Here is a 27,975-nt window from a genome sequence, read left to right as displayed (position 1 = left end):
AATTAATTTAACTTAGAATCATTGTATTTAAACCACATACCAAATTGGTCATTTTGGTAAAGAACAGCTTCATCACAGGGTAGGGCTTCAAACTTCCTGATTCTAAGCCTCTTACTTGAGACTCTGTCTCCATGTCTCAATATAGACACAGGTACGTACCCTGCCACAAACACATCAGATCACTCAATTCAAAGCCACATTGAGTCATCTTCACATGGAGAAATGGTCCTTTGGCCAAAGATGAAGACAAAGCTGGACACACAAAATGTGCAAAACGGCCACTACTGGTGATTAGTATAATCAGTGTACAAAGAAGATGAAATACTGACCTTCTGGTATGTTATGGTGTCAAACATTTCGTTGATTTCTGATGGCGTCAATGTTTTGGCGACGATAGGTCTGGACGAGGTCAAAGCATCAACACCCATTGCTCGGTTCAGGTCATAAATCACAAACTTGTCCCACTGTTTCAACAGAACAGATACTTCTGATTAATTTTCGTCTCATCATTTCTTATAGGTGAACTACTTACCAGGTTTCTATGATATTCTACAAACAATGAATTCTGTTGACTCCATGCATAAACACTTGATGGCACTTTGGGACTACATTCAGGAGACACAGTAAGTGGGAATAATCATAATAACTCCCTCTCTCTCTCTGTTACCATTGAGGGCGTACTTGTCCACAGAATCCATAGGAAAACATTCAAAATGACAGGAGAATAATTTATAAAATGATAGGAGAATAATTGGTCATAGAGACAGGTGCAAGCAGGTGGGTTATGGAGAATTATTTGTTATATTTTGGGGACATTCTAGATATCAAATCTTACCATTGCCCAGTCTTGCTCCACTTCATCAGTCCCAATGTATTCTACCCAGCTTGCAAAGCCTTCATTCAGCCAGAGATAATCCCACCATCTGGTTGTCACTAGGTTACCGAACCACTGCAAATAAAAGAAATAAATCAGTTCCGGTCCAGGGTATTAAAATAAATGAGCCAACTTCTATCGCATTTTTGGCACAACTTTCGGCATGTCAGGAGGAATTTAGACATCCACACAGCTCTTGACATTATAATTGTAACTTTACAATGCATTAAATGACTCACTTGATGAGCTAACTCATGAGCAATGACAGCACAGACACTCTGTTTACGACTCTCTGATGAAACTCCCTTCTCATACAACATACGAGATTCCCGATAAGTTATCAGACCCCAATTCTCCATGGCTCCAGCAGTGAAGTCTGGCAGAGCAATCATATCTGATGAGAGACCAGCGGGAAATAAGTACACAAATCCACTAACTTCCCTTTCTTTCCATCACAATTTGTTTTTCATTTCCAATCCCACATCAGTGCTATGGAGACATAATGCAGTTAACAATTAATACTCTTGAGTAACAGAATAATCTAAAAAAAAAAAAAAAAAAAAAAAAAAGCAGCCCAACAAATAAATTGATACAAGTTATCAGGTAAAAATAACAGAATAAATTGATAACAACAGATTGTTAAACATGCTTTTATAAATTTCAAGAAAATGTAGCTTACCCAATTTAGGTAAGGGGTACTTGATGTCTGATCCATACAAATTGTCAAAGTAGTCTAGAATTTCCACTCCCTTCTGAAGAGCATAGTCAGTTTGGTTGATAAAATCTTCCTGGGCCCAAACTCCAAACTGAAACAAATGAGAAAATAATAAATTTGTGAGAAGGATTTTAGAGAAAAAAAATTGCATTTTTGACTAACAATCCCTTAAAAATGTTGAGGCGTTTGTTTTTGTAGTCAACTAAATTCTTCCATGTGACACAACCACATAAGCATGACTACAGATTTCATTATAATATCTCTTCCATTTTATGATTCATTCATTGTTCCGCACCAATTTAGATATAAACTCACCTCCACACCATTTCCAGTAGTCATAGTCTTATTCTTGAAATCACTTATGACATAGCAGACAAGATAAGTAGACATGACGACACTTTCTTGGAAACTTGCTCTGATCCATTCACCACCATCTATTGGCACAGGTGGACCAATCAGGGGCATGTTGGCTAAGGCGTGGTACTCAGGCTCATGCTCCAGGGTGATATTAAAGGTAGCTTTGAAATCAGGCTCATCAAAACATGGGAAAGCTTTACGGGCATCCACAGGATCAAAGAAGGTGCTTGCAAGATACCTGTTGCAATTTACAAATGTTCAATGTGTCAACCTCTGATTGCAAAGCCATTACTGCGCCATCAGCATCGATGTTAAAATACAAGGGTTTTGCTACCCAGCTAATCACTTGTACTTAATGATGTCACCTTCCAAACTGAATATCAAATGATGAAAGTCAATGAAATGTGAATGATATTTGTGAATGACAAAGATCAAGTCGGCCTTGTTCTGTGCACAAACAAATTTAAGCATATGTAACTTTTATTAGGGGGTGACCAAGGACGTTCGAGAAAGTTGTAAGCATTTAAAGTGCATAGGGCCTATACATTAACAAATGTTGTACTTTCTCACCTTTCCTTTTCGCCAGATTTCGGGGTATAGCTACTCCAGTAGTAGCCCTGCCGGTCATTACGCAAGACGTTATTGAAATCAATATGAAGACGTAGCTGGGCCCCTACTTCAAGTAATGCATCCAACTGTATGACAATGAACTCGTTTTCCGGATACAGCCAAGGAGTCACTTGCAATCCTGGGGCTTGTCCACCATTCACAGGTGTTAAGGTAATTGCATCAACAGGGATAGTTAAGTTCCGACTATGTACGAGAATTATGTCAGTCTTTTCAAAGCACTCAATCAAGATATCCACAGAGCCATTGAAGACAAAGTTGGTCAGGTCTGTTCGGACCTTGAGGTCGTATGTGATGGGCAAGACGGCGTCTGATAAACGAATCCTCTCCCATGGTTCCTTGCTGAAACAGAGAAAACACAAGGATATATTGAATTATGCTGACAAATCCCTTGCATAGTGTCTATCAAAAAATCATACATGTTATCACTCACTCACTACATTAGAGAATACACATATGATAAATTAAAGTACTTAATTAAAAAAATAGTAGAAGGCTGCAAAGGAAAGAACAAAGCTGTCTGAATTTCAGAAGTCAAACAGAATCCTTCAAGTTTTTGTACCTGGCATTATCAAGCCATTCCTCCACTTCATCGTAGTTTTGTGCCATCCATCTGATATTGGCATTGATTTCAGCGACGGACTGTGTGAATGCCTGTTTCCCTGTTCCTTGATCTGGATGGTCAGCCATGAACTTCTCAACCTGGTGGACAGATATACATATGACCAAATGTACGTCAATGCAATTGGACTCATCCAGGATTTGAACCCTAGACCTCTGAATTGCAATACGTCATAGTCTTTAAGGTTTCTCACTTCCTTGTGTCAGGCAAGCAAATACATCTATAATCATATTGAAGACTGCCTTTTGCACATTACCTTATACATGGTGAAGGCTTGTCAAAGAAAGAACAAGTCTGTTTGACTAAAACATGTGAATCTCCAAATATGAAAATGTAATCTTTTGTCAATATCAAACAAACTGAAATATTAGCATGGAAAATCCACAAATGTATGCAAACGTGAGGAATAAAGCAAACTTGTACCTCTAGAAGTCTGTCAGGCGTATTGAAGCGTGTTGTGACTCCGATAATGAGACTATCAAATAAGAAAACTGTACTGCCATACCTGCAACAAAGAATATTACTTTTACATCAAGAGGAAGGGATTAAGACAAAATTTTCACATGTCATGGTGCTCAGACCATCCCAACAAAAAGCTCAAATCATCTTTCAAGAAATTAGTCCAAAATATTCAACAATAACTCAAATCTTGACATTACATATTTGCCAGTTTGGTGCTAATTGTGTTGAGATGAAAACTGTACGTTTAGCACTATCAACTTACGCCTTCCTGAAGAAATTCCAGTTTTCTCTGAAGAAATCCCAAGCTAGATCGGTGCCAGCAGGGTTAGATGCAACAGCCACAACTACGTCTTTACCATCTTGTTCACGGATCAAACTAGTGTTGAGTACTGCATTCAGGTATCTGCTTGTTGAGATGACAATATTGCATTGGTTGCATTATTTGTTATCCAAATTTGCACAGTAAGGAATCCTTCACAAACAAAATAATGTTCTTTTCTCTTTTTTACTGGCTGTGGTTTGGATATTTCTATCATCAATAAACAATTCTACAGATTTTCATGATAGTTTGGGTTGTTTTTAAACAAAAACCTACCTGTTGAGAATGCTGTAGTCTTTACTGCAAGCCAAGGCAGATTGTAGATTGGACTTGAGTGAAGTATCTGTACCACTATCAGTGTAAAGGTCAAAGGCAAACTGCCATTCTGCTAGGGTACCCTCAGCGATGCCAGTACAGAACACAGTGTACTGTACATCAGCCTCAATCCTGTAACATTAAATGCAATGATTCAAATAAAACTCTCAAGGTTTTTTCACATTGCTTAAAACTATTCCAAGAAAAATGTACAAATCATAACCCCTATAAACCTGAATAAAAATAGGAGTTTTCCCATATAATAGAAGGGCCAATATGACCTTGATCATTTCCTTGGAATAAAAACTTGTTTGGAAAAATGAAGTCTCTAAATACAACACTTGTGTATAACCAACAGTAGTTATGATAAGATGTATGGCCAGAACGACAACCATTTCTTTAACCTGAATTTCTACTGACAGATGCTAGTCACCGAAAACAAAACATAACCATGATACAGCATACAAATAGTTACACTGATGGACAAGGCATTATCTGTTGGAAGTGGTGATAAAATAACTGGGTTCTTACTTGTTGGTGGTCATATCTGACATCCAGGCTGCATACCGCTCAGAGGCTTCCATTCTACAATCTTCAATTCCATAACTGCAAGCCATGCTAATGATCCGTGCACGACTCAATCTGTTACCAATAAATCACATTGAGATGGAGTGGATTGTAAACTTGTGAACCTGAAAGCTACTATAAACTTAAAAGTGCTTACCAGTAAATACAACTTTACTGTATATAACAATGTCTTGACACACAATTTTAATTCTTTTGACTGATTCCCAGCTTAATGATAAGATTTCTGCTATGAAAAAGGTTCCTTGTTCTTTAAAGCAAACTTGACTGGCTTTCATAGGATTTTGCATCTTACTAACTTTTGGAGGTGGTTCCCAGTGTTGTTCCATCCAATGTCTTCATACATGGGCTGAATCTGTTTCCTCATGTAACTCTATTAACAAGCAAACAAAACAAGGAAACGTCATGCAATCTGCACTTGAACAATGTCAGTTATTTTGCTGTGCTGAAAGCTAATAATGTGGTACTAGTGAAGAGGAAACAGTTAACACCGGAAATATACAGAAATCTGCCAAATAGTGTACTAACCTCAAATGATGCATTAGCTGGTGTCAGAGCCAAGTTATCATTGATGTATCCAAGGACGCTATCCACAGTATACCAGGGAACATAATCTCTCTCATCTTTCAAGTAAGTTGTCAGATCCAGAGCCTTAGCCTGACTCAAATCACCTGCTCGGGCTAAGCTGAAAGCATCACTGATAAGAGCTGAACGACTCGTGGTTGATATCATCTGTAAAGCAGTAAAAAAGAAAAAGAGAATAAAAAAAGGAAGCAAATATGGAAATGATCAAAAAGCAAAATGCAGACTAGGAAACAAAATGCTATACTTTACCGTGTGATTATTGATGAGTTGTCGTGACAGGAGTTTCCAGTTATTTGCATCATAGTTGACGCGATAGAATCCTCTCTCATTCACATTGACCAGCAACCAGTCAAAATCACCACCAGCCTCTTCAATTTCAGCTACAAATACAACATCATGATAAATAGTATAATGATTAAAATCACCACCAGCCACTACACATACAACATCATGACAAATAGTAAAATGATTAAAATCACCACCAGCCACTTCAATATCAGCTACAAATACAACATCATGATAAATAGTATAATGATTAAAATCACCACCAGCCACTTCAATTTCAGCTACCAATACAACATCATGATAAATAGTATAATTATTAAAATCACCACCAGCCACTACAAATACAACATCATGATAAATAGTATAATGATTAAAATCACCACCAGCCACTTCAATTTCAGCTACCAATACAACATCATGATAAATAGTATAATGATTAAAATCACCACCAGCCACTTCAATTTCAGCTACCAATACAACATCATGATAAATAGTATAATTATTAAAATCACCACCAGCCACTACAAATACAACATCATGATAAATAGTATAATGATTAAAATCACCACCAGCCACTTCAATATCAGCTACAAATACAACATCATGATAAACAGTATATGATCAAATCCAGGTGCTACGAAGGATATTAAACAAAAGGGAAATAATACCCTGCAAGTTTTGTTAAATATTCAGACTTGCAGTGAAGTGTAAATTCGAACTAGCCTTTGCCAATTTCTGAAATGTAAACTTGTGCAAGTGTATTTGCTATTGGCTGTTACAGATGATATTTAATCTTTTAAATCTCTTTCACAGATTCCTTTCATTTGTTATTCTTGTAATCCTTTTACATCTCATTCAAGGTTCAGGAATCTATCGCGCTTTCATCAACCAAATCTTACCGTTTTCATTTGTCAACATCCACTTGCTGCGTGGTTCATCAAAATCTGGATCCATTCCTGTGGTGTACGTCAGTGGTACATGCCATTTGTACCTGCCAACAACATGCATAACAACCTCTTGATCATATAATGCCGGGAAAAACAGTGGATACCGAGGACTTAACCAGAAATTACAGGAATATGTAGAAAACTGTTGATTTACAATGATTGACAACTGTTTGAGAATGACAAGCCAAATGACAATCAAATTATAATCACTTTCCTCGCCTTCCACCGCTGTGACCCAGGTTTGATTCCTGCCTGGGCCAATATGTGAATTGGGTTTTCAGTCCCTAATTGATGCAATGGGTTTTCCTCAGAATGGTCTTTAGGGATTTCCTCCCACATCTAGATCTGTAATTTCTTCACACTGTCTACTCTTTACTGGGCCCCACAAGAGACCAGTTGATTCCACTGAATGGGCCCCCCAGCTAAAATAAGAAATAAATAAATCACTTCACAAAAGCAACTACCCAAATCAAGTTCATACCTCATTATATCTAAATAAACAGTGAGAAATAAATGAAACGCACCCCAAGTCTCCATAGTTGGAAGAGCCAGTATCAGATGCAGGATCTGTCAGGAACCTCTTCTGCGTTGCTGTAGCAACAATCTTGTTTGTATTTTCACCGTACGCTCTTGCTACAGTGACAGTTGGGAAGCCCATCTGTCTTGTCCAAGTATTCATGATGGTTCCGACAGTAAGACCAGCAGTGGGGACATTGTCCTCTGTTGCTGCCTGTCAGAATCATTACAATAAACAGGTGAAAATCAATTCCTTCAAACCACAATAGTTTGAATCAGTGCTCTTACAAAACTTCAAATTTTGAATACTTGTCATTTATTTTATATATGCACTCATCCCATTGATGAGTGGGTTAATAAGAGCATCCATCCCTCATCCTATTTGAGAATGGGTCTGTATACGTAGGATGCATACATGGACCCATCCCATTTGAGAATGGGTCTGTAGAATGCATACATGGACTCATCCTAATTGAGAGTGGGTCGGTAGGATGCATACATGGACTCATCCCATTTGAGAATGGGTCTGTAGGATGCATACGTGGACTCATCCCATTTGAGAATGGGTCTGTAGAATGCATACATGGACTCATCCTAATTGAGAGTGGGTCTGTAGGATGCATACAAGGACTCATCCCATTTGAGAATGGGTCTGTAGAATGCATACGTGGACTCATCCCATTTGAGAATGGGTCTGTAGGATGCATACCTTGACCTATCCTAATTGAGAATGGGTCTGTAGGATGCATGCATGGACTCATCCCATTTGAGAATAGGTCGGATGGATTATTCCATTTGTAGAATGATCGAGACCCATAAACTCAACATCTTCCAGACTAACCATCTGTATTAACCACTACAATCCTACCTGCTGCAAGTAGGTCCATAGATCACTGTTGTCTGCAGTATCATACTGTCTGGCCCGAAGGTAGTACTACAAGGGGACAAATTTACAGATAAGTATTTAAATGATCTACAACATGTATGTTACATCACTTTATACTTGATTTCTGTCAGATGATTCTCAATGCTTTAAAGCTGCAGTATCTTAGATGTTGAGGATTCCTCAGTTTTCTTGCCACAAATTTGTCCTTTCAGTTTTGGTTCAACTGAATTTTAATGTACTGTATTTAAGTTTATAGGTATGAAGGTTCAATTCCTATGGGTACAGACATTCGTTTGAATAAATCTAGAGTTTTACCTTAAGTCCATTTGTTAATGTTTCTTCACCCAGAAAGTATCTCATCATACGAAGAAGTGATGCACCCTTTATTCAAACAAAAGAAAAATATTGTCATGAGTAGAACGTTAAGTCTGATTAAACCAAGATCAATTATCCAAACCGCAATTAATTATGTTTTTTACTTTTTACCTTGTTATAAGAGATCCTGTCAAACATGATGTTGATTTCTGAAGGTGTTGAAACTGGAATGACAACTGGTCTTGATGTCACAAGTGCATCAGACTGCATGGAACGCTGTAGATCATACACCACAAACTTGTCCCACTAAAAAAATAATCAAATTGCATTGGATATGTTTATAGGTATCTAAGGCGAAAACACAACAATATGGGGGCAGAATGGTCGCACAGTTAGTGTTTCTTACTGGTGATCAGAGCGTCGGGGTGCAAATTCAGCATATCCTTCATCTCTCACCATCCAGGGATTAACATTTAGGAGGAAAAGGAGCATTCTAAGCTGTCATATAAACTAAATATATTTACTTTTACTGTTGTTCACTAATGGCAGAGATTGATATAAAAAAGTTCTACAAAAGACACAATCTACTCTGCTTTGTGTCTAGCTAGCTGGTGAAGTTTGACCACTTTCACAGAAGTTTTTATGGATACTGAGAACATAGTAATGGCAGTTCTCGGTCTCCATAAAAACCTTTGTGAAGTGGTAAACCTTCACCAGCTAACAGAAAGCAGAGGAGAGCAATACACAATTTGAAGAAAGAATCACAATTTCACTTAAATAATTATAAAAACTCACAATTTGAAATTCTGGCTCTTCTGCCTCAGTTCCAACATACTCAACGTAGCTGGCAAATCCCTCATTCAACCAGAGATAGTCCCACCATTTCAGTGTGACTAGATTTCCAAACCACTACAAATAAACAAACAAAACAAAAAATACCTGAGCACTGACCGAAAAACTCCCCCAAAATGCATATTTAACAAAATGTTTTCATTTAACATAAGATAGGCAGACTTGGCAAAGGTATTGGCTCCGTGTGCGAACAAGAGAGGGCGCCTTTTAATCACTTTCATACAGCTTGTACGTGTTGGTTTGTGCACGTATAGTAGATGCAACTTATTCTATTATGAATATGCATAAAAGAAATAACGTCTTTGCACGAGTGTCAGGCGCCATCGGCAATGATTTCGAATGTCACTACCGGTGCTCTCACCCAACTCTCCCTTTCTAAACATTGAGGGGGTACTTGTGCACAGAGCCATATACTACTGGGCTGAAACAATTTAGTCCTATAAAGCTTGTTTACAAATATAATCAACATTTAGTGCAATTTTTAAGTCTAGATTATTCATATTTTCTGTACCTGATGAGCCAACTCATGAGCAATGATGGTGCAAACTCGTTGCTTTTGACTTTCTGATGACACTCCTTCCTTGTACAAGAGGGCGCTCTCACGATACGTTATCAGTCCCCAGTTCTCCATAGCACCAGCTGTGAAGTCTGGCAAAGCAATCATGTCTGGAAAAACAATCATTGAAACAAATCATCATTTCAAAATAGTAAAGCTGCACTGTAACCATGGAAACACTGACTTGCTCAACAAAACCCTGAGATACAAGGATTGATTAACCCATGCTCTCTTACAGGCCATTGACTTCACAAAAACAATTTACAAATATTGCATAGTTTTTGCAGAGCGTAGCAAAGCAAGGGTTAAAAAAGTCAATACATGTACTTTCTGGGTTGACTTACCCATTTTGGGTAATGGATATTTAATATCCAATCCATAAAGTTTGTCAAAGTCATCCAAAACATTGGCGCCAACTCTGAGAGCATAGTCCGCTTGATCGATGAAATCTTTCTGAGTCCAGACACTAAACTAAAATAAAGAAATAAAAAAAAGCATTTCACACAAATATCAAACTTTATCTTCCATAGGCCATTTATCTGCAAAAATACTGAGTTTGATAAAGCATAATCTTCTTTATGAAGAACACAAAATATTAAATTGTTGATGTCCATCATTAAGTTTCCCGCCAAGATATACTCACTGTAACATTGTGTGCTGTGGTCATATTAACAGACACAAAATCGCTGACAACATAGCAGACAAGATATGTTGACATGACAACACTCTTCTCAAAGGTCGCTCTTCTCCAACCACCTTCAATGTCCTCATCTGGGCGACTCTTGGGCATGTTGGCTAAGGCATGGTATTCAGGTTGATGCTCCAAAGTGATGGTGAATGTAGCTTTAAGATCAGGCTCATCAAAGCATGGGAAAGCCTTACGGGCATCCACTGGATCAAAGAAGGTGCTTGCAAGCTTCCTGCAGGTTTAACACATTGCTAAAATTATCACAGCTTGTTGAAATGCCTCAAAATATTGTCAAAGCCTCATTTCTGACTGATAATGTTGGAGTGATTATAGACCTGGTGTTGTCAAGTCTTAGACACAAAAGTGGCACTGCCAGCTGGGTTGGGGGGTAAGGTAGGTATTTACACTTCAATATTTTCTAAAGACTGCCCTTTTCTCTTCAAGTGCCCTTTTTTTCACCCGCGTTTACCCCCCAATATTTGTAAATATTTTTTAAAACGAGTGCCCTTTTTTTGGTAAACAAGTGCTTTTTTTTTTTTTAAGTAAGTGCCTTTAGTTTTTACTAGATTGATTAGCAAACTTGGTGAGGGGAAAATAATTTGTCAGCCACACAAAATGCCTCTGTAGTATTGAAATTGTCTGAATATAGTAACCAGCATACAATAGAAAGACAGTGAAATTCTCACCCTTCTTCTCCTGCTTCGGTGGTATAGACCATCCGGTAGTAACCAAGCAGGTCATTTTCAAGAGGTCCCATAAATTCCAAGTGTAGAATGTACTTTTCCCCAACCATTAAATATGAGTTCAGCTCCACGACGATAAACTCGTTGGGTGTATAAATCCATGGTTCCTTGGTTCTAGTTGGTGTGGGGCCACCACTAATTCGTGTTACATTTGTCGCTCCATCGGTAAATTTTAAGTTCTTGCTGTGAAGCACAATAACGCTAGTCTTCTCCATGCATTCAAAGAGGATGTCCACGGTTCCGTTGAAGATATACTCATTCAGGTCGGTCCTGATTGTTAGGTCATAATGCTCTGGAATTATAGACATTGGAAGGCGTATCTCTTCCCACACTTTCGGTGACTCCCTGTATGAAAATGATAAGCCAATAAAAATAATATATAATCTTCAAGGTGGATGATACAAAGCTGGATGAAAAAAAATCATTAAAAAAATACAATACTTGGCTGCAAGGTAAGTTGTACATGAAGTTGGCAGAAGTGTGTCACTTACACTGTTTCTTTCAACCATACATCAACCTCATCATAGAATTGATCCATCCATCGGATATTCCCCTCAATGACAGCAACAGCTTCAGTAAATGCTCTTGCTCCAGTACCTTGGTCTGGGTTAGCCTCCATAAAATCCTTCAACTGTTACAAAGGAAAACATTAGACAACTTTAACCAGTTGATGAGAAATTCGACTATGGCGGTCGAATCATGTTAGAATCACGTCAACACAGCTTGTAAAATATTGTCCAATTACATGTACATGATATACAAATGGACAAACAAAACAGAGTGTACAAAAATTACATAGGGTTGTCTGAGGGACGTGGCCAACTCGCAAACGGTGATAGCTCAATTTCAATTATTTGATAATTTTCAGCGAGGACCATGCACTGTTGTGTACGCATTTTTATTTGTGCTCTTTCAACTTACCACTTGCAGCTCAAATTTAGTGTTGAAATTGGATGTTATACCACTGATGAGGGAGTCTAGCAGGAAAACAGTGTCACCATATCTGTCATATGAAGCACAAAAGGGCATCCCAATAAAACAATCATGATTGAAGGTGTTTGGATGATAGGAATTGATGATAAGCAAATTGACAATAAGATTACATTTGATGAGCTCCTACATTAAAAACTTGATAACGATTTTTGTTCCAGACTTTTAATCATTTGAAATGATCAGAAGATCTTACTCTTGTCTAAAGAAGTCCCAGTTTGCTCGGAAGAAGTCCCAAGCTAAAGGTAAGCCCACAGGATTCCCAGCGACAGCTGTAACTACATCCTCTCTGTCTTGAGATCTAATGATCTTACTGTCCAAGCTGCTCTTCAAATACCTAAATGTTAACATTGATGATACAACATAAGAAATAATGTGAAGTACACAAGAAATAACAATGCAAATGGCTGACGTAAAAGTATAGCTCAAAAGATCAAACCATAAGATGACGATTCACCTTAATACTCTTGCAGCATGGTGTCACACACCGATTATAAAGGAACTCACGGCTATCTCCTGCCCAACAAGAAATTTAAATACATTTGTATAAAATCAAAGAAGAGCTGCAAATAAGTCCACAGTTTTTTGCAGATTGTGACTTGCTAAGGCAGCAGGCTTCTTGTCTTCACGTTTAAGAGTACTGACTTACGTGCTGAGAATCCACGGCTTCTTGCTGCATGCCATGGCTGTCAACAATGCTGATTTGACTGAAGTGCTTGTATTGAGGTTCTGGTAGAGATCAAAGGCAAAGTACCACTCATCTTGCCCACCCTCTGCGATGGCCGTACAGAACGCTGTAGCTTGCATGTCTGGGTGAACATTCGGGGTACTGAAATATAGAAATTTAGATATGGATTGAGGACTTGATTTGCAACTGATTCTGTAAAACTTAAAGGTCTCACAAATGATCACACAAGCACATTCAGAATAAATATTCAATAAAAAAGATAACAGACCAATTTGACTTACAGGGTAACATGGATGTTTTCCATCCACTCAGCATACAGATTTATTGATGTTTGCACACAATCCTCATTGCCATAGCGACAAGCCATACTTATGGCACGTCCACGGCTCAACCTAATAATAAAAACAAATGTAAAATTACAATCTGCTGCAATAACATCAATCCTAATAATTATATTAAGAAGTAAAGCAAAAACCATTGTTTGGCTTGTAAGGCTTACTATATGTTGTTATTAACTAAGATTCACCAAAGAAACAGGATAACACTTCATTTCATTAACACAAATGAAAATTTTGTTATGCTCAAAATTTCAGCTGCAATGAAGAAAGTCAATAGATGAGATCATCATCAAAACTTATTATTGTGTACAAACCTTTTCAGATGGTCTCCTTCGTCATCCCATCCAATATATTCATACATTGGAGTTATTTGTTCCTTCATATATTTCTGAAACGACAAAAAAGGGAGACAGCCTTTAAGTATGAAAACAAACAACTCTTTCAACAGAAGAACAAGCTTGTCAGGACCAGCAGACAATCTCCTGTAAATATTTTCCCCTCACAATATATAAGTTCCCTCACAACCAAACAGAATGGTTAATATTTGACTTGACAGCCTAATTGGAAAAGCAGTTCATTATTTATTTTATTTCAAACTAATTACCAAATAATTACCTGGAAGTTTCCAAATGCTCCTTTCCTCTGGATATTGCGCTCAATATTCCCAAAGGCACTGTCCACAGCATACCAAGGGACATAGTCTCTTTCCTCCTTCAAGTAGCTGGTCATATCCAGAGCAGTACGGTGGTTGATCTCTCCTGCTGTTGCCAGACTGAAGACATCACTGATGAGAGCAGCTCGACTGGCTGTTGGAATTGCCTGGAGAAGATAAGATATTGTGAGGGACTTGAATACAGAGGGGCATAAAAACAAAACTGGAGTTAAATTGTAGTGTTTTATTTCCAAATTTGAAATATGACAGAAGGAACAACCTGTTTGGATGGAGCACAATGCTTGGCAACATTTTCTCTTCTGCATCAGTTTTTTTCCGGAATAGTTTTTTTTCAAAGTGAACATTATTTGTGATCTAATTTACCGTGTGTTGGATCTCTAACTGTGCTTTGAGTAGCTCCCAATTCTTATCATCATAGTTGACACGATACATTCCTCGCTGGTTGATGTTTACTAGCACCCATTCATCATCACTGCCCCCTGGAATCTGTAAGGTACCTGTCATTAGGAATAAGACAAATGGGAAAGATGTAACAGACTTGTTGTGGTTTTCATGGGTTACTAGTAAGTCACAAGCTTGTCAAATAAAGGTGGCAAAGGCATTGTTAGTGTAATCCCTTTTACTGTTGACATCACTCATGGATTAATTTGTAAACTTTGTGTGGTGGAATACTGAATTCCTACTTTATTCCATCTTTAATGTACTCTGTCTAAACCTTTTTACTAGTCTTTTTTACTAGGGGAATGAAAGTTTGGTTTCAGGGATTATTACTAGAATCCCAGTGAAGCCGTCTGACTTTCTCCCAAATTCTCCACTTACCATCCTCATCTTGTGGTTTGAGCCACATGCTTCTTGGTGAATCAAAATCAGCACTGCTTGCACTTGTGTAAGTCAGCGGCACGTACCACTTGTAACTGAACAACAATAAAAAATATTTGCAATTCATAAAGTAACATAGGTACTCCAGGTTACATCCCCTGACCAAACGTGAGTGCCAACAACATAGTTCAAATTAAAATTTGAGTCAAGTATCACTTCTATGTATCGACCATCAGACACTTAAATTTAGCAATATTAGAGCATGGGTGTCACATGACAATATTTGTGAGCCACTTATGAGAGCAAAACATACCATTGCTCTCTATCAAAAGCTACTTACCCCAAATCTGGGTAGTTTGTAGACGTGTTTGAGTTAGGATCAGACAGGAAGCGTTTCTGCTTCACTGTAGCTGTGACTGCACGAGCACCGTTGTAGCTTCTCTCTACTTTGATGAATGGAAAGCCCATCTGAAGTGTCCAGGTTGCCATAATGGTTGCTACATCAAGTCCCTCACCAAGTTCTACACTGTCTTCTTGGACTGCCTGCAGGGGGAAAAAGTTTGGGTTTGGGAATAGACTTATTACTTAACTACGTTTAAAATCAATCCAATAAGAACACTTCTCCTCGCTTAGAATTGTTGTCATAAAAATATCTTTGTGATGAACATACCTTTTCAAGATGGAACCACAAATCACTGTTTTCTGCGTTGCCGTACTGCAAAGCTGTCAGGTAATACTGGAAAAAGAATTAGTCAAAATTGAAAAAATTTACCGTTTTTGTATTCACGAGAGTTCTCAATTCAACAGGGTCAAAATGATTCCTTTCTAATCGCCTGTTCTTGAACTAAGTCAAAGGGTATATAAAGAGAGAATTAGGAGGTTTATTTCTAATTAATTTTTGTTTCCAACAGTTGAAACATTTCATTGAGAGTAGTTTCCCTTGGTACATACTCAATACATTAAATTAAAAGTGACTGTGAAATCAAGTCTTACGCTGACTAACAATGCATCCTAACATATGGCTAAAAAAAATCCTTATAAATCTACAAGTTAATGCAAGTCGTACCTGGAGGCCCTTTATGAAAGTTGACTCTCCTAAGAAATGTTGCATCATACGTAGAATGGAGGCACCCTGGCAAAACAATTTTAGACATGGAATAAATACAAGCACAAAACATGATACTTGTAAAATGGGACTGAAGCTCTTCAAGGGTAGCATGTGTCTTTCAACAGCTATACTTTGTATTTTCAGCATGATTTGGTACATATTCTTCAATGTATTTATTTTGTTGCTATGTGAGAAGACAGAAATTAAATACTTTTGACATTGAACAGGGTGATTCTTAAGGACAGCAGGAAGAGTTGGGAATACGTACCTTTTGGTATGAAATCCTGTCAAACATAATGTTTATCTCTGAAGGTGTCAAGACTTCAGTGACCATCGGTCTGGAAGTAACCAGTGCATCTGTTGCCATGGCACGATGAAGGTCATACAAAATAAACTTGTCCCACTATAATAAGAATAAGAAAAAGAATAATTTTGCTGAGGTTAATCAAAAGTGGATTGTTTTTTTTCTGGACTATAGGGGCTATCACGAAAAAAAACTGTTCATAAATGAGGAGGCTTGGACAAATTACATTACACAACAACTGTTTTCTGTGTTCTACACAAAATTCATAATTTAGAAACGTTTGACAGAAATCTTGATTAGAAAACAGTTATAAAATTCCAAAGTTTTCCAGAATTTTATTTGAATTCAAAATGACATTAAAAGATGACAAGAATTTGATGAGGAGGAGAGGTATTTGTGGAATGTGGAGGCATAATTTTCTGTTATGAATGAAAATTAAACTGTGCAAACAACAGATCAAGTGATTTTACCATTCCCCATTCAGGCTCCACTTCATCAGTTCCAACATACTCAACATAGCTGGCAAAACCTTCATTCAACCACAGGTAGTCCCACCATTTCATTGTCACCAAGTTTCCAAACCACTAGCATAAAAAAATGACAAAATATAAACACAAGGAATTGTTCTTACAATATCAATGAAATCTGCATAAAGTAGCTACATTTGTAAATTCACTTGCAAAACACGAATTTAATAACGGATCCTCCATGAAGTTCAATCGTGAGAACTTTTAGGGGCTTCACCTTGAAGGTTTCTGGGAAACTTCTTGGTTATGTAGAGTGGTTAATAAATTCATTGCAAGCTTTTACACATTTCTGTAAGTTTATTTCGCTCTAAAAGAAACTGTGTTTATCCATTCGGGGATGCAAAGCTCACACGTTGTGTTTACAAAGTATGAGCTTTGATTGAATGCAGGAATCTTAAAGGGTTACACAATGCCTAAGATGCCATAAACCCCTACATGTACTTTTTGTTTGAAAGGGATTTGTTGTACCTGATGAGCCAACTCATGAGCAATGATGGTGCAAACTCGTTGTTTTTGACTTTCTGATGACACTCCTTCCTTGTACAAGAGGGCGCTCTCACGATACGTTATCAGTCCCCAGTTCTCCATAGCACCAGCTGTGAAGTCTGGCAAAGCGATCATGTCTGGAAAAAGAATTGGAGTTGCAGTCAAAGACAACACATGCACGAAGCCATGATATAGTGTAATTCTCAGAATCTCAGAATCTCAGAATCTCAGAAACTTGACTGGATATCGCCGCTAGGCATCATCATCCAGTTTGACTTCACGCCGGTGCCGTGCAAGCGTAATTGGATATGATCTCGGAGAAACTATAGAATGCAGGGCCACGCCGGAGCAAGGTTTTTTTTTCTGCTTGGAGGCGTGGATCGAGGCCGGCGATGTGAGGATAGGAGTAATAGGCTACAATATAATAATATGCAAACCTGCAAAAAGTGCTAAGTACAGAGAATGCACTTGTCTTCTCATCAATGATCGGAAGAGAGGGCGCGCTTGTAAATGTGTCGGGGCACGGAGCCACGGATCGCAGAGTCGCAGGGCACTGGAGTCGCGGAGGCGCGGAGTCGCAGAGATGCGCGCCGATAGAGGTCGCAATTCTCGGCGGTATTTTTTTGAGAACGAAGCATCCATATCCATTTTTAATTTCCTCGAAAAGGAAGGGTGGGCGACGGGGCACTGGAGTCGCGGAGGCGCGGGGTCGCGCAGTCGCAGAGACGCGGAGTCGCAGAGACGCGGGGTACTGGAGTGGCGGAGTCGCGAAGTCACAGAGATGCGCGTCCATAGCTTAGAGGCCGCAATTCTCGGAGGTAGGTCGACTGCAGCTCCACGGCTCCACGCCTCCATGCAGCCGTACGGAGGCGCGGATGTAGAGTGTACTGGCCCTGCATTCTATAGTTGTACCGTGATCTCTGTTACGACTACCACACAATGTATTTGGTAGTATGTGCATGTAGTTACATTTTTAGGACCCTGGTCTGGAATCTACAGACAGAAAAATATAATATTTTTGTGTCTTGAAGTTTGAACTTACCTAGGGCCTATAGGCTATGCTATTGCTAAAAATGTAATACTACAGAGTACAGTCATTGACAGTACAGTCACTACATATCACGTCACGGGTAAAGCTCATAAACAAAAAATTCTGGAAATAACATACCCTGAGAGATCTTCCCCCTTGTATGACGGCATATTCCGTGTCATTTCATTACGAAATATCTTAAATGTCGCAAATATTAACACAAAAAAGTCAAAAGACATTGCAGACGATGAGCCCGTGTAAACAGCACCCGCACGGCAAAGTTTGAAGGGCGCCCTCATCAGGATATCTCTATCATCAGCCACAAAAAGCCGAGGGCGCTATAACAAAAATACGGGTGATTCTGTCGGCACCACGGCGTAAATACGGTGATCGCAGGCAGACGTAATCCCCCGCTATCCACGGAGCCCTGTATCCGCAAGGGTTTAAATACATAGCCTAGGTAGACTCGGTCGCAGCGCTGCATCAAGTAAACACACTAGGTTTCTATTTAAAAAGAACATTTTCCCCTAGTCTTTAAGGTGCAAAGAATGGGATCTATCTTTGTTACTGGCATTCAACGTCAGAACACGGAACTCACCCATTTTAGGAAGAGGATATTTATTCTCGTCTCCGTACAATCCATCAAAGTAATCCAATATCGCCACTCCCCGATCCAGCGCATAGTCAACTTGATCGTAGAAATCTTCCTGAGCCCACACGGCAAACTAAAAAAAACCAAATTTTCACTTCACCAAAAGGACGATTTGTTTTATTATTATTTTATTATATCTTTGAATTGATTAACTCGAAAATTAGGTCATCAACTGACGACGTGATTCCGCAACAAATAATATTGGTGATCTTTAGTGATATTTGTTTCTCGATTACTTGAGGGTCATGGATTGCAAAATGACGGATCACACATTTTACAGTTGAATTGGAAACAAATATGAATTCTATATCAAAACAATCACGAAATCTCCGATCTCAATGACAAAATATGATCAATACTAAAATTCCATTAATTAAAAATAAATAAATAAAATGTTATTACTAACCTCTACGCCATTAGCCGTGGTATTATACTTTGCCTTGAACTCACTAACGACGTAGCAGACGAGATACGTTGGCATGACAACGCTCTCTTCGAAAGTTGCTCTAATCCATCCATCTTCCAGTTGTTCATCTGGACGACTCTTGGGCATGTTGGCTAAGGCTTTATACTGGGATTGGTGCTCCAATGTGATAGTGAAGGTCGCTTTTAAGGCAGGTTCGTCAAAACACGGGAAAGCCTTACGGGCATCGACCGGATCAAAAAATGTACTCGCTAAAAACCTGTGAAGATAATCAATCGAGTACGCACGTTTAGAAAAATGGTGATGGTATATGCAGAATCTTAAAAATTATTGCGACAAAAGAGAATTTGTAATTACGCGATATTTGTTTTCAAACAAAAAGAGCACGTTTCAGTTGGCGGGCTATTGGCTAGTTTTCTAAACTGGACGTACTTTACCTATTTGAGACAATGAAATTTCGTTTATTGATGCTTAGGAGGGGAGAAAATTAACTCATTTATTATCAGTTTTTATTTGACTTCAACAAAGTAAATGGAAAGCCTTATGCAGCGAATATTTGAATGAAACCTTTTCTGCCAACTAAGCTAAGAAATGCGATATGATGTTGATGTACGTGACATATCATCTTATCAGCACTTTATTGTCAGTGTGCCGAAATTTGTCCGCCAGTGTCAACATACAAAACCAGTACAAAAGTCAAGTTCGTGTAAACACAATTCTTGTATAAACACGATAAAAAGTTGAAATATAGGACCTATAAAAACGGAATAAAATCTTCTAATGGCTGCGCACAATTAATAAAGGCTGTGTCATAAACCATGCACAAACAACCGTTGAGAGAACTAAGTGTAAGATGTGTGTAAATACGAAGTGCTGAGTGTAATGTCAATAACAACCTTGCAAATAATATGAATTGGGGCAAGTTTCTCACCCACTTTAAAAAACTTAAAATATTTGTTGTTATTCATAGCTCTGTGGTACCTGGTGGTACTACTCAGGGATCAGGGATCATTCAAATAATTTCATTGCACATTTGAGACAGACAAAACACTTTCCACTCCTTTAGTCCCGGTTTTCGTTTGGATTTACTTTACAAGTACCGTACCGTACAAAACGAGCTACAAAATTGACCTAATTAGCAAAAGCGTGTATGATAACGAACAACTACACTAAGGCCAAAAAAAAAAATCGGCGACGCGGTTTTTTTTTTGGGGGGGGGTGACTTTTTTTTCAAGCTTGAATTGTACAGACAAGGTGGGTATTATTTTCCTTTTTTGTGTCCTCATAATACATTGGTGTCCTCCCTAATTTGCCTTGGTGCCCTTTATCATTTGCCTTGGTGCAATTTCCCCACTCATTGGTGCTCCTTGGTACAAACATTTGAGGAGGTGCGGCAATAGATGGCGCTGTTGTAGCTTCCGTGTTAATTTGAAGAAAAAAAAGGTTGACGCGCATGATTAAAATCGACGCGCGCGCTGACCAGAGACCGAGTAATTTTTTTTGGGCCTAACAGTACTGCAGTTTTATGTTATCATGGGCGTGGTCAAATACTGCGGCTTGCCCATCAGATATACTCATCAAGACAAAGATTACCAAATTCTGCCAAGGGCGGATCCAGAGCACACTTTTTGGGGGCCCAAACAAACTTTGCTCCCGAAAAAAAGGTGTTTCAAAAATTGACGGCGTGGGGTTCGGCGGCCCACTTATGGCCCGGGAAATGTTTGGATGCTTTAATGTGCGGTCTGAGGCAATTTATGATCACTTTAACATTTTTTTTAAGCAAAAGATGATGGTGTACGCAATGGCTGCCTTTTGCGACGCCACGTAAAAAAAAAGTGGCTCTCCTCCCCGCCCCCCCCCCCCCCCCGATCCGCCGTTGGTTAAAGCAGTGCCAAGTGTATAATGTCATATATTTTTCCCCATTTACCAAGCGAGTTTATTATTCTTGATTAAATTATTGTCCTTACTTTTCCTCTCCGGAGGCAGTCTTGTAGGACATCTTGTAGTAGCCCAGTAAGTCATTCTTCAACGGTCCTTGGAACTCCATATACAGCCGATATTGCGCTCCTTTATCAAGCACGCCACTCAGTTCGATCACAGCAAACTGATTATCTGTATACAGCCACGGATCTTTAGCCAACTCAGGAGCCTTGGTCCCGCTACCTTGTCGTGTCAAGGTTGTCTTCCCTTCGCTGATGACTAGTTCCTTACTGTGAATCAGTATGACGTTAGTGTCTTGCAAGCATTCTACCAAGACACTGACGGAACCGGTGAAGATGGAGTTAGTCAGATCGGTTCTGACTTTGAGATCATAGGAGATGGGTCGCAGGGTCTCGGGTAGCCGTGTCGACTCCCACGGCTGCTTGGTAAAATCTGGTGTGACAGGATCTGGCGGAACATACTCTCTATACGAATTTGAAAGAAATAGTAAAGAAAGAGGAGGAATGGAGACTGCACAATTGAGCAACATTACAAACAACAGAGGGCGTCAGGTCTCGAAATCCCAACAGCAATTATCGCAAATGAAAATAAGCCTATATACAGCCGTGCGTTCATGATACTCGTAATATTTTTTGTGAGGCTCAAGCGCCGCCGCAGAAAGCCGTTTTTATACGATTTTAAAGCTTGGAATCTTAACTTTATAAGTATTGGTGTGATTTTCAAAAGGGTTTTGAAATTGTTCGTCTTCAATTTCTCTTCGTTTCAACTTCAAGTTCTGTTTGTTATTTCAACAGCTTGTTGACGTGATCGGAGCCTGAATCTGACGTACCGTATCATGGATATTCCTTGGAATTGGTAGACTTTGTTTTCGACATGCCTATTTGAACACAGTAGTTTTAAAACTCTTTTAAATACCAAACCAATATTCGCAAGGAATAACGTTCAGATCCAAGCTTTAAAATGGTACACAAAATGTGTATACATGTCAATAATGGCACGGTTTCCGCGCCGACGCCGAGAGCCGCGCAAAAAAAGTTGCGGGTATTTTGAGACGCGCATACCGGTGGCTAACTAATGAAATTGTTTTATCGACAAATTGCAAACTTGATTTTATTGTTTGGTATGTTTTCCGACTGGAATTAATTATGAAAATATATATAGATGTCAAGTGACAAGAACGGTTTGGCTTAAGTTCATTAGCTGTACTTACATTTCGCACTTTGGTAGAAGACCACACAAAAGTCCAACCAATGCTGCCGCAAGCAAAAATGCCAGGAGTAGCAGGATCGCTGACTGTTTTGTGACGACGTACTTTCCCATGTTGGTAGGAAATGATTATTACGTCATCTGCAAGAAATTAACAAGTAATCAATTATTTTTAGTCTGCCTCTTTCGAGTTTCCCTACAGATTTGTTTTGTTTTGTCGTTTTTATATTCCATAACATAACTGGCGCCCAAGTTTTCGACAGACAGCTCCCTGTTGTGAGGTATCCAGGAATTTCTCCGAGGTCACAATTGCAAGGCCGCTCGGTTAGCATGTGACTCAGGGGGCTGGAACGCTCCTCAAAGCGGACAAGAATTCTAATTTCGCATATGGCGGTACTGTTAGTGAGTGATGTACGTCTTGTCTGTTTTATTTTCTTTTCCGTGTTTTATTTTTGGGTAGTATTTCCGCCGGGACGGGTTGGGAAAGAGCCCAACTCCCCTTGCCGCCCCCCCCCCCCCCGCCCCCGGCCCACACGACGCTCGTCATTGTTGGGTTTTTAAGGGATTCGCCCATCTTTTAATTTACGTGAAATCAACACAAATACCTTCCTACTAACTTCGTTTTATGGGGGGGGGGCTATTCTTGACTGCACACTGGCGTAGCAGTAAACATCTTCATTGCAGCTTACTTTGTCATATAGTACAAAACACCGTTCGTGGACCGAAAGCTTTGTCAATGTTCCACATCATACTGCATCAACTACAGTATAGCACTTGGGCATACTAAAATAAAATCATAGAAAGGTAACTCACCAGAGTCATACAGCTGGCGTATGAATTCCTGGACGTTCTCCCCACTGAACACTAACCCCAAACTGCTGGCTGCTTACAATTGTCGGGCTTATTATTAGGGTCAATTCAGAAAGGGTACGTGCTTATAAAAAGCCGACCCTGTCAACGTGGTCTTTATACTAGATGTGTTTTATGGCTGATAAGATAAAATCAGATAAAGGTAGTCATGTCGTACACCTGTAACGGTCACAGAACTTAAACCTCTTATCGTCATAAAGTTTACATTAAAGAGGCACAACACATTTACGTATCGCCGTGTATTACAAAATCGTCTTTACGCCAGCGATAATTGATTTTCACTCTAAAATTAAATAACCTATGGGTTATGGCCTATTTTTTTTAAAAGCTCCACAGAAAGCAACATATACAGACTGTACTACTTTGGTGACTTAATTCACAACGCGCGATCTGATGGTATCAAAATCTGCACCTGCTCGAGGTTGAAGAATTGAGAACGTGGTGATTTGGTCCCAGTCTTCATTATCTCATAACATGTCTTAATTGGTATGATTGAAATATATTCAGGGGATCTACCTTTTTTGCGGCAGACAACGGTCATTGTTATTTTCCAGGCTCCATATCTGCTGAGCCCCCTGTATATCCCTTTAATCTGTCGCGCGGATAAGTGGCATCCCACAAAGGTGGTTTTTGTATTCATAAAGTTCAATTTGGGATATGCTGGTAAAACACTTATCTTGCACTAAATTTGATCTGGGCATGGAGCCATGGGAAACCCTCTGGGTTTTATTTGAAGGTCCCTCGTGTACCAAGCCTGTGCCAGGTATTCCATGTTTATATTTGGTTAATAAATAACCGTGTTAATCCTTCAAAAGGGCAATTTTTTATGTTTACCGATGACAAACATTCCTTACTTATCGATGGAGTGACGCTCTTTTATCGGAGTTTAACTGCCCATTGGTATATGAAGTTTTGTTCGTTAAGTAATTCAACGGGGGATTTACATATTATACATCGAAACTGAGCATGAGAGACAGTTGCTGAACGGAAATTTAAGCAATATTGTGAACAAAAGTCAGCAATCTCGTTTGCACACTGGGATATTCACAGAAGTGCAGATGCCCCCTCATGATCAAGTTTCAATTCAAGGGATAGGTCGACATTAAATACGCTACTGAATTTCAAGATATATTTTAACTGTTTTAAGAAAGACTCAATTCAGGAAACATATCATGACATCCATTTTAATTTCAAGAAAGGCCACTACATCAGATCCGTAAAACACAAAGATTAACAAACGATTGTTTACTATACTTAAAATTTCGCAACAAAACAAAGGCAGAATACTGCATGCAAGGTACCAACTTAAAAGATTAAATTTGAAGCAAGCAACAATTTTGTAATTAATGTGTTTCATTCGCATACATTTGTAAGTATGGAAATGCTTTTTCTAATACTTTGAAATTAACACTTAGATTATAAAAACATCCGAATAATACAATTGAAGTAAATTTAAACAGCATAATATTTAAACAAAACGATTACAATTCTAACTGCAAACACTATCTAACACAACAAAAACTAGCAAAACACAAATGAAAATAGTACGTATAACTGAAATCATAAACAACTCAACAGACCTCCGAGAACCATCGATGTGATAAAACAGTGACTGGTTCACTAATAACCTTTCTAATAAGAGAAAGGTTTAAATGCAAATGTTAGTTTCTCCCTCAGTTAAAAAATGGGAATGGTTTGGAATATTAATTTTTTTTCAAACATTCACTCCATATCAGTGGATTTTCTGCTTATTCCTCAACTTTTCAAAGAGTATTTTACTTTCCGGTTTTAAAACGCACTTGTCTACAAATGTTTTTGCCTCATGTTAATGCTCAGGTTGACTGAGTTAAAGACCCTAATACACAACCTTCTTGAGCCAATTAGCGACATCGTTATAGCTTCCATCCATCCATCGGACATTAGCTCTTATTACAGCGATTGCTTTGGCGAATGCGTCATATACATCCCTCCCTTCTTCATAATGGTCTGCTTGGAATTGCTTCACCTTTATGTTTAAAAACCAAAGGAAAAAAATGAAAAAGTAAAAAAGATTGTTTATCCTTTACATCACTGATCCCTGTCCATTCTTTCCTCCACAAATAACAACTGAATCATTATGAAGCAAATCAATAAAAATGAAACAAACAAAATATATTATGAATGGATGAAAAGATAATAAAATACATAAGAAAAAATGTATCAATCATACCTGCTCAAGCTGGGCCTCGGTGTTCAAGTCTGAAGTCACCACTTTAACCACATGAAGTCCATACCTTTAAATGGAAAAATTAATTCAAAAACTGATACATTTTGAATAGTTTATGTTACCTTTTCAAGAGCAATTTCAAATCCTCAGGAAGATATCTAGCAGGTACCTTTCTTCTCCTTCCATTGAAGGATGCACCAACACAAATTTACTTGTTGATATTTATAATGAAGAACATGCATGAGGCTTGTCAAATTGAATGGATAGCTACTGCTGCAAAGGTAGATTAAATCCGCCCCAGGCGCCTAAGACACTTTGCCCAAATTTCTCAGAAAATATAGTTTCAAAAATCAACTGTTTTAGGGAAGACAATTATAACCTAACAATAGTATACAAATATTGACTGCTTTGTGTGGTGTTGTGCATCTGTGACGCCGAGGAAAAATAGAATGTTGCATGGATCACAGAGGGAGGCTGGTTTTACTATACCAGGATATAAAGCAGTCAATATTGGTTTTAAAACACCTCTCCCACAGATTCTGCTTGGTTTTAAAATATAACTGTTGAATTTAATCTAAAAACAATTCAGATATACTTCTATTTGAAAAAGAAATTAGCTGAAAATTTACTTGGGTTTTTCCAAATAACCCCTTCATGAAATGTTTGAACCCAGCTCTATAGCACTAGTGCTTGGGAATAATAAGCACAACGCACACATCCATATGCATTTGCCCACAATACCGGTTGTCATGTATGTATAGCACTGGTTGCTGTGGGTATAGTGCTTTTAGCTGTGCACAGCAAGATAGCAAAAAATAGCCAATGCCATGTGATTCACTCTTGGCCAATCAAGATACAGAATCAGTGTGTGGTGTTATGATAAGACTTATAGTTAGCCCAATTACTACTGTATTGTGATTTTTTTATTTTAGATCAGATGGGCGTTTGGTGGTCTGGCTGGATGCCTAGTTCTACACAGCTTGGATAGAGTTAATATTCAACTTACATAGTCTTAAAGAAGTCCCATTCAGTTGCAACAAGTTTCCACACCATGGTCCTTCCGACTGGATTACCAGCAATGGCTGAGATAACGTATCGACCATCTCTGCTTGGCACTAGGGTGGAATTCAGAACTGTCCGCAGATATCTGACAGGAGGGAAAAGGACAGAAATATTACTTATCTGTTTGTGGAAGTATCGCAAATTCCTCATTCCACCCCTAAATGTTTACCTGGAAAAGCTTACACCATCCTACACACCTCCAGTCAAACACCTGTTACCCTCCTGATTCTTCAATCTTTTTCTGACAGGCAGGGGATGGGCGATTGTTCGGGATGGCTTGCAAGAATGGCAAATACTTTCCATCTCTCAGACACTGGTTCTAATTCTACATGTGAGCTACTTGAATTTAAAAAAACAACTAAATAAGCCAAACTTAGCACTTCACATCCATTTAACAAGAAAGTGATCAGATGGAACTTTTGCGTCAAAATTGATGATGGAATTTTTTCGACAAAATTGTTTGTACGTTTCCAAGATTTCTCTGTTCTGGCTGCATCCCATGGCCTTTTCCAATATATTCCTGAGGGAGAAGTCGATGTTAGGATCATAATAAGCTGAGTAGGCTGCGTTCCATTCTTTCTGTCCACCTGCAGCGATGGCTGTGCAGAACACCATCTTTTGAAGATCGGATGCAATCCTGAAAAAAAAAAAAAACATTCACATTTAAGTGATTACATAAAATATTTGTAGCAGACGAGGAACAACAGGAAAGACAAGCATAGATCATATTGTCACTGTTTCACACAATGGTTGGAAAAATGGCAGTAAAATAGTGTTATATACAGTCTCTTGATTTGAATGTTTGCATATCAAGACTTAAAACTAGAAGGGTATAGACAGCTAATTATGGACTCACGTAGTGGTTGTTTTATTGGTCATCATCCAATCTGCATACATCCTGGCAGCTCTACTCACACAGTCCTCATTGCCGTACTTACAAGCCATATCAATGATTTCAACACGAGCCAACCTATATACATACAATACAAATCAAATGTAAACATTGGATATCAACAATCACAAACAATCTGTAAATTAAAAAAAAATACTTTCATTCATGGCCCCAGGAATCTTCAACCTACATGTACTTCTAACCTGTTTGATAGTACACTTCATCAGGATCATGGACTCAAGTGTCATTGCTGACTATGATATTACCACTGTAAATAATGAAAATGTTCACACACCCCTTATTATGATCATCATCATCACCTCCATCTTCCCAGCCTACGTACTCATACATCGGGCTGACTTTACTCCTCACATACTCCTGACCAAACGAAGAGAAAAAAAAACGAAAACCCTTTGTTACGATATCTTCAAATGAATATATAAATTTACCCAATCATAAGTCGTAGACATTTCTGACAAGGCAAAGATAGTTTGACCTATAATGATGAAC

At 38.6% G+C, this 27,975-nt stretch overlaps 2 protein-coding genes across 3 annotated transcripts in view; both read right to left on the bottom strand.

Annotated features, from left to right (window-relative positions):
* The window catches only part of LOC119746033 (putative aminopeptidase-2), a 31,411-nt gene extending 7,987 nt beyond the window's left edge, over positions 1–23,424 (bottom strand). Inside the window, exons 1-44 of one of the 2 annotated variants that reach the window (XM_038222790.1) lie at positions 23,249–23,424; positions 22,440–22,576; positions 21,256–21,693; positions 19,271–19,547; positions 18,811–18,937; positions 17,165–17,319; positions 16,640–16,753; positions 16,134–16,268; positions 15,824–15,889; positions 15,428–15,493; positions 15,098–15,300; positions 14,758–14,852; positions 14,302–14,435; positions 13,881–14,084; positions 13,580–13,653; positions 13,209–13,319; positions 12,889–13,068; positions 12,436–12,576; positions 12,171–12,252; positions 11,741–11,880; positions 11,193–11,594; positions 10,462–10,738; positions 10,163–10,289; positions 9,774–9,928; positions 9,206–9,319; positions 8,582–8,716; positions 8,411–8,476; positions 8,078–8,143; positions 7,218–7,423; positions 6,646–6,737; positions 5,711–5,841; positions 5,405–5,608; positions 5,176–5,249; positions 4,823–4,933; positions 4,253–4,423; positions 3,920–4,060; positions 3,619–3,700; positions 3,136–3,275; positions 2,517–2,915; positions 1,905–2,184; positions 1,554–1,680; positions 1,114–1,268; positions 836–949; positions 330–464 (exon numbers count right to left, since the gene is read on the bottom strand). In XM_038222790.1, the coding sequence (XP_038078718.1) occupies positions 330–464; positions 836–949; positions 1,114–1,268; positions 1,554–1,680; positions 1,905–2,184; positions 2,517–2,915; positions 3,136–3,275; positions 3,619–3,700; positions 3,920–4,060; positions 4,253–4,423; positions 4,823–4,933; positions 5,176–5,249; positions 5,405–5,608; positions 5,711–5,841; positions 6,646–6,737; positions 7,218–7,423; positions 8,078–8,143; positions 8,411–8,476; positions 8,582–8,716; positions 9,206–9,319; positions 9,774–9,928; positions 10,163–10,289; positions 10,462–10,738; positions 11,193–11,594; positions 11,741–11,880; positions 12,171–12,252; positions 12,436–12,576; positions 12,889–13,068; positions 13,209–13,319; positions 13,580–13,653; positions 13,881–14,084; positions 14,302–14,435; positions 14,758–14,852; positions 15,098–15,300; positions 15,428–15,493; positions 15,824–15,889; positions 16,134–16,268; positions 16,640–16,753; positions 17,165–17,319; positions 18,811–18,937; positions 19,271–19,547; positions 21,256–21,693; positions 22,440–22,549 (6,756 nt within the window). In that variant the 5' untranslated portion in view covers positions 22,550–22,576; positions 23,249–23,424. Of the gene's footprint in view, positions 1–329; positions 465–835; positions 950–1,113; positions 1,269–1,553; positions 1,681–1,904; positions 2,185–2,516; positions 2,916–3,135; positions 3,276–3,618; positions 3,701–3,919; positions 4,061–4,252; positions 4,424–4,822; positions 4,934–5,175; positions 5,250–5,404; positions 5,609–5,710; positions 5,842–6,645; positions 6,738–7,217; positions 7,424–8,077; positions 8,144–8,410; positions 8,477–8,581; positions 8,717–9,205; positions 9,320–9,773; positions 9,929–10,162; positions 10,290–10,461; positions 10,739–11,192; positions 11,595–11,740; positions 11,881–12,170; positions 12,253–12,435; positions 12,577–12,888; positions 13,069–13,208; positions 13,320–13,579; positions 13,654–13,880; positions 14,085–14,301; positions 14,436–14,757; positions 14,853–15,097; positions 15,301–15,427; positions 15,494–15,823; positions 15,890–16,133; positions 16,269–16,639; positions 16,754–17,164; positions 17,320–18,350; positions 18,482–18,810; positions 18,938–19,270; positions 19,548–21,255; positions 21,694–22,439; positions 22,577–23,248 lie in introns of those variants that run through there. The other variant, XM_038222791.1, reaches the window with a different exon arrangement.
* Positions 23,425–24,473: 1,049 nt separating this feature from the next.
* Positions 24,474–27,975, bottom strand: part of LOC119744973 (putative aminopeptidase-2) — a 44,878-nt gene continuing 41,376 nt past the window's right edge. The window contains exons 50-55 of the mRNA XM_038221197.1: positions 27,761–27,843; positions 27,430–27,543; positions 27,040–27,210; positions 26,518–26,658; positions 25,515–25,578; positions 24,474–25,310 (exon numbers count right to left, since the gene is read on the bottom strand). Coding sequence (XP_038077125.1) covers positions 25,161–25,310; positions 25,515–25,578; positions 26,518–26,658; positions 27,040–27,210; positions 27,430–27,543; positions 27,761–27,843 — 723 coding nt within the window. The 3' untranslated portion in view covers positions 24,474–25,160. The remainder of the gene's footprint in view (positions 25,311–25,514; positions 25,579–26,517; positions 26,659–27,039; positions 27,211–27,429; positions 27,544–27,760; positions 27,844–27,975) is intronic.

The sequence above is a fragment of the Patiria miniata genome, unplaced genomic scaffold, assembly GCF_015706575.1.
Source record: "Patiria miniata isolate m_02_andy unplaced genomic scaffold, ASM1570657v1 HiC_scaffold_7, whole genome shotgun sequence".
NCBI lineage: Eukaryota > Metazoa > Echinodermata > Asteroidea > Valvatida > Asterinidae > Patiria > Patiria miniata.
The sequence above is the reverse complement of the archived record's forward strand: the minus strand, read 5'-3'. Positions and strand labels throughout refer to the sequence as shown.